The 12,144-nt window shown below is 45.2% G+C and overlaps 2 protein-coding genes across 2 annotated transcripts; one reads left to right on the top strand and one right to left on the bottom strand.

Moving 5' to 3' along the window:
* Window positions 1-121: 121 nt before the first annotated feature.
* DGCR14 (DiGeorge syndrome critical region gene 14) lies at window positions 122-9,198 on the top strand. The gene is made up of 10 exons (XM_010581605.1): window positions 122-271; window positions 506-674; window positions 1,638-1,733; window positions 2,004-2,170; window positions 4,123-4,240; window positions 5,040-5,173; window positions 5,317-5,419; window positions 6,791-6,900; window positions 7,826-7,941; window positions 8,498-9,198. Exons 1-10 carry the CDS (start codon window positions 122-124, stop codon window positions 8,781-8,783), a joined length of 1,449 nt encoding a protein of 482 aa, XP_010579907.1. The 3' UTR covers window positions 8,784-9,198.
* Window positions 9,199-9,337: 139 nt separating this feature from the next.
* Window positions 9,338-10,853, bottom strand: TSSK2 (testis-specific serine kinase 2). Its single transcript, XM_010581606.1, has one exon. It carries the CDS (start codon window positions 10,764-10,766, stop codon window positions 9,795-9,797), a length of 972 nt encoding a protein of 323 aa, XP_010579908.1. The 5' UTR covers window positions 10,767-10,853; the 3' UTR covers window positions 9,338-9,794.
* Window positions 10,854-12,144: the final 1,291 nt, after the last annotated feature.

The following is a 12,144-nucleotide window of genomic DNA, read 5'->3' as shown; positions in this document are numbered from 1 at the left end:
CTGGGTGCGCGACGTTGCCGGCTCCCCGTGGCGCGGCGGCGTGACGTCACGGCGCGTCGCGTCCGCGACGGCGGCTGAGGAGGGTCAGGGCCCCTCACCGGCCGTCCGGGCCTCCGGCGCTATGGAGGCGGCGACGGCGGTTCCAGCCGCCTCCTCCGGCGCCTTGGTGCCCGCCGTCGGCCCGGGCACCGCCGTGGCGACGGGGAAGGAGGCGACCCCGCCGGCCCCGAGGCGCCCGAAGAAGATCCTGGATGAGGAGGCCTACATCGAGGTAGGCCGCTGGGCCCGGGAGGCCCCGCTCTCCTGGCGCCTCGGGTCCGCCCGCGGCCGGGGCAGCTCTGGGGTTGCCCGTTGGGCTTCTGCGGCGACAGCTGCGGCCCAGCCGCGGCTCGAAGCGCCCGTGGGCTGCCCGTCCTTGCCGTGCGCTGCGTGCGGCCGGCCCCCGAGCTGAGCCGGCGCTCCCAGGTGTCCCAGCGCGGCCTCGCAGTTGTCTCTCTGTTTGTAGAGTTTAGAAAAGATCATTCAGCGAGACTTCTTTCCTGATGTGGAGAAGTTGCGGGCGCAGAAGGAGTATCTGGAGGCTGAAGAAAACGGTGACTTGGAGAAAATGAGGCAAATTGCTATCAAATTTGGCTCCTCCTTGGGCAAATCATCGAGGGACACGCCTGCGCCCTGTAAGAACTGGCTCACTGGGGCACAAGGGTTTTATATCTAGTATTGCTGCTCTGGTTTATCTAACTTTGTGTAGGCAGTGCTTTCCTTAAAGATTCAAGACTGACATTGCATGGGAATTAGTATACCAGATTGGGCAGTAGGCCGTATCTGATGGCTGATGCTGAATTGCTCTTTGATGATGTTTCATAATCCCTTCTTGAGGGAATGGTTTTGGAAAAAACAACTATTGAATAACCATCCCTCCCGGGCAACTTTTGCCAAGTTCCTGCTGCCTAGCTCTAATGTTCAATATTATACTATCGAAACTCTAAGATATGTTTTGAATCCTTATTATAGTTTTAGGGGTTCTTGTTGCACCTACAAATGTGTAAGATTTTCATATATTGGAGACAGAAGGTGTTGAAAGCTTGTGATTATCAGAGGTTTACACAGCAGGTACTCAATGTCCTGTTGTATGTTGCTTTCACTTCAAGTTCAGGTGTGTCTTATACTAAAGCCCAGTCCCCAGCTGAGTGGCTGAGCTCCTGCGGTGGGGTTTAGGTGATTAGCTTTTTTGTGGCAAAGGGCATGTGTCACCAAGTGGTTTCCCTTCCCCCCCCTACTGCAGGTGCTGGCCCTCGCCTAGGTTAAGATTGTTATGCTGCTGCTTGCTTCTGTTGGCAAAAGCTGTAGATAGGGTGGCAAATATACTGGGCTGTGGCTCTCCAGTGAATTTTTCCCAGCAGGAGAAAAATAATGTCTTAGATGAGAGCAAAATCTTGTTCCGTGGTTGGGATAGAATTGAATAGAATATTTTGGAGTCTTTTCACAACTGTTTAATTACATTGTTGTTCTCTTGATGTCTTCTGTGACTTGTTTGGCACATGACCCTTGCTGTGGTGGAAGATATCACAGCAAGTGTACTGTTCTGTGCTCTAGCAACCATGTGAACTTTTTTTTTTTTTTTTTTTTTTTTGTCACAGATGTTACTCCGGCCACCTTTGAAACCCCAGAAGTGCATCCAGGTGGCCTTCCACTGGGGAATAAAGCCAAAGCTGGCGTGAAAGCTGCAGAGGAAGGTAGGAGAATAATGTTTCTCTAGCTGAATTCTTCAGCAGCAGGAAAATACTTTTGTGAGCTCTGTCTCCTGTAAGGGCTTTGGGTATTTAACAGATATTTAAACAGTTTTCTTTAACCTTCTAGTAGGTGAAAATGATGTGCGTTTTTTCTTTAACACAAATAGCTATAAATGCCATAAAAGGTTTTATGTGGAAGTTGGTTATATGTATAGTGCTCTCATAGAAAGGGAGGTATTAACCTTTCTCAGGCTTCTTCCCTCCTCTTGTTAGGAGAAGCAGAAAAAGATGATAAAGATGCACTTCCCAGTCTGGACAGCTTCTTAGCAAAACACACAAGTGAAGATAACGCTTCGTTTGAGCAGATCATGGAGGTGGCCAAAGAGAAGGAGAAAGTCAAGCATGCTTGGCTGTACAGTGCAGAAGAGGAGTATGCCCAGGTAGGGAAGCGGCTCAGCTGTACCTCTGCTCTTCCAAAGTGACACAACAGGGAAATACCATTTTACTGTGTTTCTTTCTTGTTTGTTTGATTAAATAGAATATTATCTTACCTTCTGTTTTTGAATCCTGCTATAAATATGGATGAGAATTCGTTGGCTCTGAGCATGGGGTTATTGCATTAGACCATTGAATTACTCATATTATTGAATAAGAATAGAAAGGTCTTGATTTTGAATAGTAAGTGCATGGGGTGATCACAGCTAAACCTGAGTTAAGCCTGAGTTTCCTGGGCCTTGTGACAGCTCGTTGCTTCCTTTTGCAGTCCTGTTTTTTCCCCCCGTCTGTAACGCAAGAACAGTGTTGACGTAGTTGCTGAGGATCTGTCTCTTCCTAAAGCTTTGAGACTGTGAAGCATTGCACTAAGTGCAAGTATTGCTGTTCTTGGCAGTCTCTTTCATAAGCAGCAATACCAGGGAGAGCAGCTGAGAACAGTTCCTGTTGTTTGTCCGTCCGCCCTTTATTATTTGCAGTTAGATTGTCTTCCTTATTTCAGTTCTGTTTCTATTATCAGTAATAATCCCTTCAACTGCTGAAGTAAAGTACTGTACCCAGTGTGGCTGGCTGAGCTGCCTTCCGCAGCTAGCTTTGTGGGAGGTTAGGGAGCGGTTCTGGGGCTGCCATGTCAATCTTTCTCCATCAGCAGCAAGCACCTGGCACTGTTGCCAGATGTGTCAGTGATGGATGTGAGCTGCAGTGCCTTTTAATGAAGTTTGGTGCTGATGCATGAGTGTTTACTGCTGTTGTTGTGAGTGTTGTGTTTTTATCCCAGCTAATGTAAACCCTCAGAGTCTGTTACAATAAAAATGCCCTCTGTGGCTCCTTATGCTGCTTCTTTGCTCGAATGCTTTCATCCAGAATTAAAAGGCAGGCAACAGGAGAACATTCCCAAAGCACAGGGGTTGTTTCAGGTCAAGGTGAAGTTGCTGGAGCTGGTCTTGTGCTGATGTTGTGTGTCTTCCTGTCAGCCAGCACTCTGTTCAGACCTTGCGTTTCCTTGTACAGAATGTCTGTTTGCGTAGCAGACAACTTCGCTATGCCTCATTTAATGTATTCAGTGGCAATACTGCTATTTAAATGTATGTGGATGATACCTATTAAAGACAACATCAGTTGATGTCTTAATGTATAGCTTCTGGCAGTAGTTGTCTAGTTTAATTAGTGTGAGAATTTTAAAATGGAGTAACTTCTTGGTGGCTGACTGCATTCTATTAGTTTCTTTTTGGTATTGGTGATACTAGTACGCTGGTAACAGCGCACAAGTAATCATGTGAATATGTCAAATACTTCCATACCTGTACTGCCTATGGACATGTTTGGAAACTCTCTGCTAAGTGTTGAAGAAGTGTCTGTTCTTTTGTTACTGCTTGCCTCAGCTAATACAGTTTGCATGAGACTAGGATGGTACACGTCTCCCAAGGTTACGTGCCAAAGCCTTGTAGACTGCCTTTATATTGGGTATTTGTATTAGATATGTGTCATAAGTTTCTCTTCCCTTATTTAGCAATGAATGCTTCATTTGGATTTTGATTAGTTGATAGAGAAAAACCAGAAAAAGTTTGAACCGTCACAAGTGTTGTCACAAGATGTAATAAACAGTCATAAAGATAATCTTTCTGAGAAGTTACTTCTTTAGTTCTCACTTGATTTTATACCAGAACTGCATATGGAGTTGTTTGCAAGCTTACCTGGGAACAGGATGGTTTCTGAAATGCCATTTGCCAGTCAGAGGGTGCTTGTGCCATGCCAGATGCAAAGTGTGCTAGGGCAGGTAGCTGAGCTCATGATTGAGCTCTCCAAGTTGTGTATGCCTGATTAAAAGACTGCAGGAGTGTTTCAGACCTGATTATTTTTTTTTCCTTTTTTTAATTTTTTGTTCCCATTGCCCTTTCAGCGACGAAATGAGAACCTGGCACTTCCTTCAGCAGAGCAGCAAGCTCTGGAGAATGTGAAAGCTGGACTGGAGACCTGGGAATACACGGCTCGAAACACCCTCATGTATTATCCGACAGGTGAGACACACAGGTTTCTCAGGAGAGGGATTGGTTCTAGGTGGGTTGACTCTAAACAGTGCTTACAGTACTTCTATAGATGACTGAGCAGCTCTTACTGGTAATACTGCACTTTTCCTTCTGTGAAGCTCAAGATATGCAAAGTTGTTTAAAAAAGTCTTATTTTCCTTTTTTTTTTCCTTTCCTTTTCTTTCTTTGGACCTTGCTCCTTTGCTTCTGATTGCAAAGTTTGATCATCTTCTATTTGTTGTTGAGAACCTCATTATCTGTATTATAGAAGCACTTGTTTTCAGGAGCCAGAAGGTCTTTCCAGTTTGGTCTATCTTATTTGTGAGCACTTTCTTGTCATCTTTATTCATTCATTGCTTCTGCTCAAAGAGTGCTCCTTGGGCTTGTTGGTCCCTTGGTTGCTACAGAAAACTACATAATTTTGTAGACACAGCTATAAATGACACAGCCAGCTTCTTTTTTGGCTATAAAGGTACACTTGGCAATTTCTGCAAACCAGTAAAGTAGAGAAAAGAAAGTCTTGTTAATGGTTTTCTTAAAAAAAAAAAAAAAAAGAAAAAAAAAAAAAAAAAAAATCTGATCTGTAATTTATAGACTTCAGGTGTTACAAAGCATATATCTAGTGCAAATTTTGTTTTAAATTGCTAGAGATACACGATACACACTGCAATTGCTGATGGATTCTGTGTTGTGTAGGAATGTGTGGCAAGTGTCACGTTGGTTGGGAGCTTTACAGCACGCTGCCTAGTGTTACCTGAGCCCTTTCTTAAAAGACATTTTGCTTTTCAAGGTGTACCTGATGAGGATGATGTATTTAAGAAGCCCAGGGAAGTTGTCCATCGAAACACCCGTTTCGTGAAGGACCCTTTTAGCCAAGCCGTGAGCAAATCACAGCTCCAACAAGCTGCAGCCCTCAATGCTCAGGTTGGATAATTTTACTACTTCTGACTAAAATTTTGTTAGACTCTGCCCTCTGGTGTTGTTCATTAACCAGAATTGTGTGTGTGCTAGATACAGCTGACTCACACCTTTTTCCACATGAATGGCATTGTCTTTTTTTACTTCAGTACAAACAGGGCAAAGTGGGACCAGATGGGAAAGAACTGATACCCCAAGAGTCTCCAAAAGTGAATGGATATGGATTTGTGGCTACCCCATCTCCTGCCCCTGGTAAGAGGGTTTTCTTATTTTTTCTGTTGTGAGAGGACTGCTACTGCACTTATTTTGTTGCTCTGTTTGTTCAACCCTGAGGTATCACTGTTGGTTTAGACAAGGAGGTAAGCCTTCTATCTGTGTATGTCTCATGAGCTGGTGACTTGCTTGTGTACTGTGTATGCCTGCTCAATGCAGTACTTAAATCCTAGTCAAATACTCTGGCAAGAGAAGTCGTGCGGTGTCCGAGAGGCTCTGAGCAAGCTCCTGTGCCATTGCTTAGGAATCATCAAGAGGGCGGTGAGCCTTCCTAGGCAACTGGTGTGCTGTGACTGCTTGTTTTATTCCTGGGTGATGCTTCTCTAGAGCTTAAAGATAATAATTCAAACATTTCACAAACATTAACCTTCCAACGAGTTCAGGTGCTCTTTTTGCAAAACAAGGAGCATTCGCGTCAGTGTGTCCAGTAGTTTGCTGAGTGATGGTTCAGCCTGGCTCATAGGGATGTGGTATATCTTGCTTCCTTCACAGTAACCTACTGTTTTCCTCCAGGTCTGCTGCTTTCTAGGTTCTTCCTTTGAATATGCTTGTGTATTATGGATTCCTTTTGTTTAGATGTATTAGCGACAGGATACTTTCGGTTCGAACAAACTGATTATTTTTGTTGCAGTTGAAATGTGGTATCTGAATTTTTAGCTGTTCTTCACCAGCCATTATGTTTCCCTGTCTTTTGTTATTGTGCTAAAAGGTGAACATACTGAGGCTTTTCCTCTGGAAAGCCTGTAGGTGGCATTTGGATTGCACCTCGTTTCTCCATTGTAAATGCCTTTTCCAAACCCTGGACAGCAAGATTTTCTAGCCAGTGACTTAATTGGGCTCTTCAAATCTATTCTGCAGTTGTAGCTGTTAGACAAGGTGCAGTCACTGTTTGGTACAGGCTAGCCTCAAGATGAATTGAGGTTACATTAGGCCATTACATGTATCTTAACTCCTCTGCCCGTTTCCCTGCTTTTAAATAGTTCCCTGTATTGAAGGAATTTTCATACAATAGCAGAGGGGAAGACTAGTACCGTAGAGGAAAAAAATGAAAGTGTCACTAAGCAAAAACTGACCAAATGGAAAAAATATGTATATGGAAAGGATAGTGCTTGGGTGTTGTAACCTAGAGGGTGACACAGCCACAGCCAATCCTGCGAGTTTAAGGTCATGCCCTTTTAATGGGAACCACATGTTACTATTCAACATTGGCTGTGACTTCCTCTGCAGTGGAGGGGCTCCTTCGTGTGTTGATGAGTTTACTGCATTTCATAATTTGCTTCTCTGGATTTTTTGCGGTGAATGAATAGTCAAATGTTTTGCATGAGCATGACTTTTTAAATTTGTTTTTAGGTGTGAATGAGTCTCCTTTTATGACATGGGGTGAAATCGAAAGCACCCCTTTGCGTCTAGAAGGGTCAGAAACGCCATATGTGGACAGAACACCTGGACCAGCCTTCAAGGTATTTCATGTCAGGAGTCAGCACGTCATTCTTTTGGGGGGGAAGGACTAAGAAGGGAAAGGCAAGTGAGTAACTAATAGATTAACATTGTTGTGGGAGTGTGATGCATCTCTGGGCTGTTTTCCCAGTCCTTGAGACTAATAATCTAGGTTCTGATTGGAGGGTGGAGGTGGACATAGCTCCACATGAAAGCTACTTGGTGGAGATACCTGAGGTGGAACACACACTGTTGGCAGGAGAGTGAGACTCGATATTTGATTATGGGCCCAGACAGAGAGGCTTTCAGAGGAAGCTCAAGAGGCACCTGATTTCTCTGATTTTAATGTATGAATGGGTAGAAGTTGTAGGATTTCCCTCTGTCTTGATCTTCTGGCTGTCACAGCCTGAGGCAGGTATATCACTTGAGAGCAGAAAAGGCGCGCTGGCTTTGCTAATGGCACCTGACCCTGCATGCCACCTGTCTCCTGCTGGTGTCATTGAATGTGAGCTGTCTGAGACTCTTAGTTTAAGAAAGGTGTAATATGCTATATGTGCATCTGTTTTGTCGGACTCCGAAGCCCTTGACTGATTCTCCTGCTGTTTAGCAATGTCTGTGTTTGCCTGAGAGCTGGCTGGCTACAGGCCAGGCTAGGCAAGACACAGGTGACGTTGTTTGTCTAGGAGAGACAGCAGGAGGAAATGCCAGAGGTAATGGCTGCTTCCTTGACTGAACTGGTTTTACCATTTTTGTTTCTTGCTAAGGCAGGTTGAAGGTCTCCCTCTGTTCTCCCTGGCTTTTATATAGCAGCAGAGAGGTGTGGGCTGACCCCACTTCTCCCTGGTTTAGATCCCTGTAGGCTGGAATCCAACTGTAAAGGTGCTTTGACTCATTTATGCAGCACTCGTATGAGCGCATTGGTGAGTGAACCGTGTGATGCATTTATAGATCCTGGAGCCTGGGCGCCGTGAGAGGTTAGGACTCAAGATGGCCAATGAAGTGGCAGCTAAAAACCGAGCAAAGAAGCAGGAGGCACTTCGAAAAGTGACGGAAAACTTGGCCAGGTGAGGCTTCTGTTCTGACAGCAGAACTGGGGATGTGTATTTTCTGATGAGACTTGCATCAACATATGTAGAAAGGGAGGAATTATATGAGTACTGGAAGCAGGAAGAGATACAGTCAAACTAAATGTTTTTAGAAATTAAAAAAATTAATTCCTGAGGAAAGGTGGCTGGTGGCAGTCCCTGATACTCCCTATTATCAACATTACTGTTCTGCCCTTCAGTGACCCTGCCATGCATCTGGATTGGTGTCTTGCCTCATTGCAAAGAGAAGACATGATAAGGCTTGCTTGGCTGGGTCATGGGAAGGATGGAACGGGCTCAAAGGAAAAGACAGGCAGGGCCACTCAGGTTTGGGAGGGATGTAGGAGGTTTCTCTGCACTTGTCTCTCTAGAGAGACAGGCTGCATTTACCTGCAGGCAGAATTCTGCAGCCTGTGGGTCTGTTCTGTGGGGGGACTGGACACAGAGCTCGCCTGTGGAAGCATTGATGTTCTTACTGATAAATGGCAGATTTTTACTGTAAAATCTTTTAAAACTGTTTTTTATTCTATTCCAGCCTCACTCCAAAAGGACTAAGCCCAGCAATGTCACCAGCTTTGCAAAGACTAGTAAACAGGACTGCAAGTAAATATACCGACAAAGCCCTGCGGGCCAGCTATACTCCTTCCCCAGCCCACACAGGAACTCCTGGTTACAAGACCCCAGCAAGTGGGCCTCATACACCCACAAGCACCCCACAGTCTAGGACAGTATCTCAGACACCGGTATCTCAGGATACTACATCAATCACAGACAATTTACTGCAGCTTCCTAAAAGAAGGAAGGCATCTGATTTCTTCTGAGTATTCTGGTCACCAGCAAGGTGATAGTGAGCTGGCTGTGCTCAGCTGTCTGCAAACTGGATGTTGTGAGCCATTGGTAGTAAGGGGTGTCTAGATACAGCTGCCAGAATGGAAGCCAGCGGGTTACAAGATCTGGGACCAGTGCTACTTTAAAACTACATAGCTATAATAGACTGTGATGTGCTTTTTGGAAGCAGAGTATCTCCTGTTGTGGTATAACTTCACTTTGAACTGCATGGGTGGGATGCACAGGGCTGTTGTAGCAAAAGGATACTTCCTGCAATGGCAGAGAAGATTCTGGACTCTTGGAAAATGGTGATAATTTTCTAAAGATATATTTCTCTTTTTAAGATGGCCATGCATTTAAATATGTTTCTGTACAGATACGTCTATTTATAAAATGTGCTAGGCCTTCCTAAAAGGTTGAACTGGACTTTCTTCCAGCTTGTCAAACTTTGATTTTGTACTTTGCAGAAGAGGGGACACAACCATGTATGTATTCAGACATGACCCAGAATTTTAGAGTGCTTCTCTTTAATTTAAGTGGAGTTTAAACTGATGGAATGTACAGTGGGCCTGTCAGAGTTGGTACGTTATGAAAACAGTATGCATACAGTTTCAGACATCAGTTCACGCTTCCTAATAACCTGCCCTCTTACTTACTGAATCCAAAATGTGGTTGATGCACGTGTGAATTCTATAGCCGATGTAGTCAGGAACTTGAGAAATGTGAGTGTAAAAGCTGTTAAGTGTCAGCAGCACTGAAAGAAACTTTCCAATGTGTTTTGACAGTATCTTCTCATACCCGCAAACCATATCAGAGACGGGTCTTTTGAGAATAATAGTGTTAAGCTGTTCATTCACCTCAGCAGATGTACTGTGTCTTCTGTTGCTATACTTTGTAAAGCAAAAGATGAGGACTATTGCCGAAAGGGTCCAGAGAAGCTGAAGTTGAGAACCAGCAGTTCACAAGTTAGACCAACTTTGTGATATTGTTAAAACCAGCCATCCTTAAGAGGATCTCATTTCCTTCTCCTCTCCTTCCCCTTCTGCAGAATGGGATTTGGCTTCCTGCTTGTGCTCAGGCTTTCCTTCACACAGGTTTTGGGAACACTCACCCTCTTCTGCAGCTGGCGGAGGGGAAGGGATTGTGGATTTTGGAGTCTGCAACCATGAGTGTTTCAAAACTTCATCTATGTGCAACCTCTGAGACACACTAGGCTGGAGCAAATGGTAAATGAGGTCCTTGCACTCTGCAGTCAGGTGTTTTGAGTTGGGGAAGGGAATCCTGTGTTGTTTCTGAATGCAGATCATTTTCCTGACATTGGAATCATCAAATGGCATTAAAGCGTAGACCATTGTATACAGGATGACGCCCAGGCTCCATATGTCAGAAATCCTGGGGTCACAAGGAATGCCCTGTAGCACTTCAGGGGCTGCGTACGCAGCAGACCCGCAGAAGGTTTTGCTGAGAATAGTTCTTCCATTTTCATCCCGAGACAAGGGTTTGGAAAAGCCAAAGTCTGACAGCTTGATGTTGAGGCCTTCATCGAGAAGGATGTTCTCACATTTCAGGTCCCTATGAGCGAAGTCTGAGTCGTGGCAATACTTGATGGCAGAAGCCAACTGCTGAAACTTGATGCGAGCGACGTCCTCTTCCATAGCTCCTGTGATCTTGATGTAGTCCAGGAGGTCTCCCTTTGCCCCCAGCTCCATCACAATGTACACTTTCCCAGCTGATGTCTCAAAAATCTCATAGGTTTTGATGATTGAGGGGTGGCGCAAATGTCTCAAAGCCTCTATTTCCCTGGGGAGAAATCTTTCCAGGAAGTCCCGAGGAGTTTTCCTCTTGTCGATTATCTTGATGGCCACGTTGCATTTCAGCCAGTTGCAGTAGGCAGATTTCACTTTGCCGTAAGAGCCTTCTCCTAGCGTGTTGCTCAGGCTATAGCCTTTCTTTCCAAGCACCACAGCATCATCCATGGTGGGAGAGCTGGGGGGAGCTGCATGAGTTGGTGCTGGTGTGCATCATGCGTGGTGGCAGGTGGTGGGCCCACACACCACAGAGGCTGCCCCGGGGCACTGGCCGGCACCCCAGTGCTGGCCGCTGTGTGATGTCACAGGCAGCCGCCCCTGCGCAGGGCACTTGGAAGGACCTTCCAGTCCATTTATAAAGCTACTGGATAACGTCGTGCAGGGCAAAACTTAACATCAGGTTGCTGAGAGACATCAGTTGTGCTCGGCCTTCTTCATAAAAGGATCTTTATATTTAGTTTCGCTAACAGGATGCAAGTAGCTTAAATGTTTTTCTTTTTCTTTCCTAAAATGTACCTTGTACCTAAGTCATCTTATATTCACATTAGCCAGGTGAAATTTCGTCTTGTCTTTTTATATGTCTCAGAAGATCTTTCAAGCCCCGCCTGGGCTTGCTGGGCTTGCTCCTTGTTGGCCAGCTTTCCTCAAAAGGGATGGGATGCTGCTTTTCTTGTCTTCACTGGGGCTGTGTTCAAGAACTGGTTTGGGTTTTTTATTTTTTTTTCCCCTTGTGGGCTTGTTATGGGAAGGAGGTGGCTTCTCGTAAGTTCATTTCCTCATTGTTCATCCAGCCCCTCCATTTTGTAGCTCTGATAATTGGCTGCTTTTGTGGGCTTTGCAGCTGGCTTTTTCTTAAACCCTTACTTGGTGGGGGAGTTCTGACTTCCAGCTTCTGGTGTTCTTGAGAAAGGCTCACACCAACACCTTCCTCAGAAGGGCTCTGAGGATTACTGTTTTGCATGTTGATTGCTTCGCTGTAATCGGTCTCTGGGGCTTTTTGCTTTGCATCGATTTCAGCTTTTTCAAATTTGTTTTTACAGCTGCTATGTGTATGACTCCAAAGACTTGAGGATGTTGATGATCACAACACAGGGGCTAGGGACTGACTGGTTCGTCCACCAGCATGGATGACAATATTCTGAAGAACAGAAGCGGTACTTCTGACAGCCACACTGGGGCTTTTTTTGGTTTTTTCCCTCCCATTCTTTGAAACTTTCGGCTGATTTTTATAATTAGCCAAAAAAAGGAAGAGCAGTTTTAACCATACATGGCCTGCACTCAGGGCTGTGTGTGCTCCAGTGTGAGCTGACCTTTGAGTGTGGGATGAGCACGTGTATGGTGTGATCCAGCCTGGAGAAGCACCGAGCACCTTTCAGCAGGAAGCAGGCGTAGCCAGATGTGTACACTTTTGCACCACGCCTGAGTATGAGACAGCTTGTGTAACACTTGGCTGTCTTGACATTTACTATAATCAGGTGATGTTTTACTGAGGGAACATCTATGGAAAATCTTATGCAGCTCTTTGAGCAGTGCCTGCAGCCTTCTG

Source organism: Haliaeetus leucocephalus, unplaced genomic scaffold, assembly GCF_000737465.1.
Source record: "Haliaeetus leucocephalus isolate CR32 unplaced genomic scaffold, Haliaeetus_leucocephalus-4.0 Scaffold802, whole genome shotgun sequence".
Lineage (NCBI taxonomy): Eukaryota > Metazoa > Chordata > Aves > Accipitriformes > Accipitridae > Haliaeetus > Haliaeetus leucocephalus.
The sequence above is the reverse complement of the archived record's forward strand: the minus strand, read 5'-3'. Positions and strand labels throughout refer to the sequence as shown.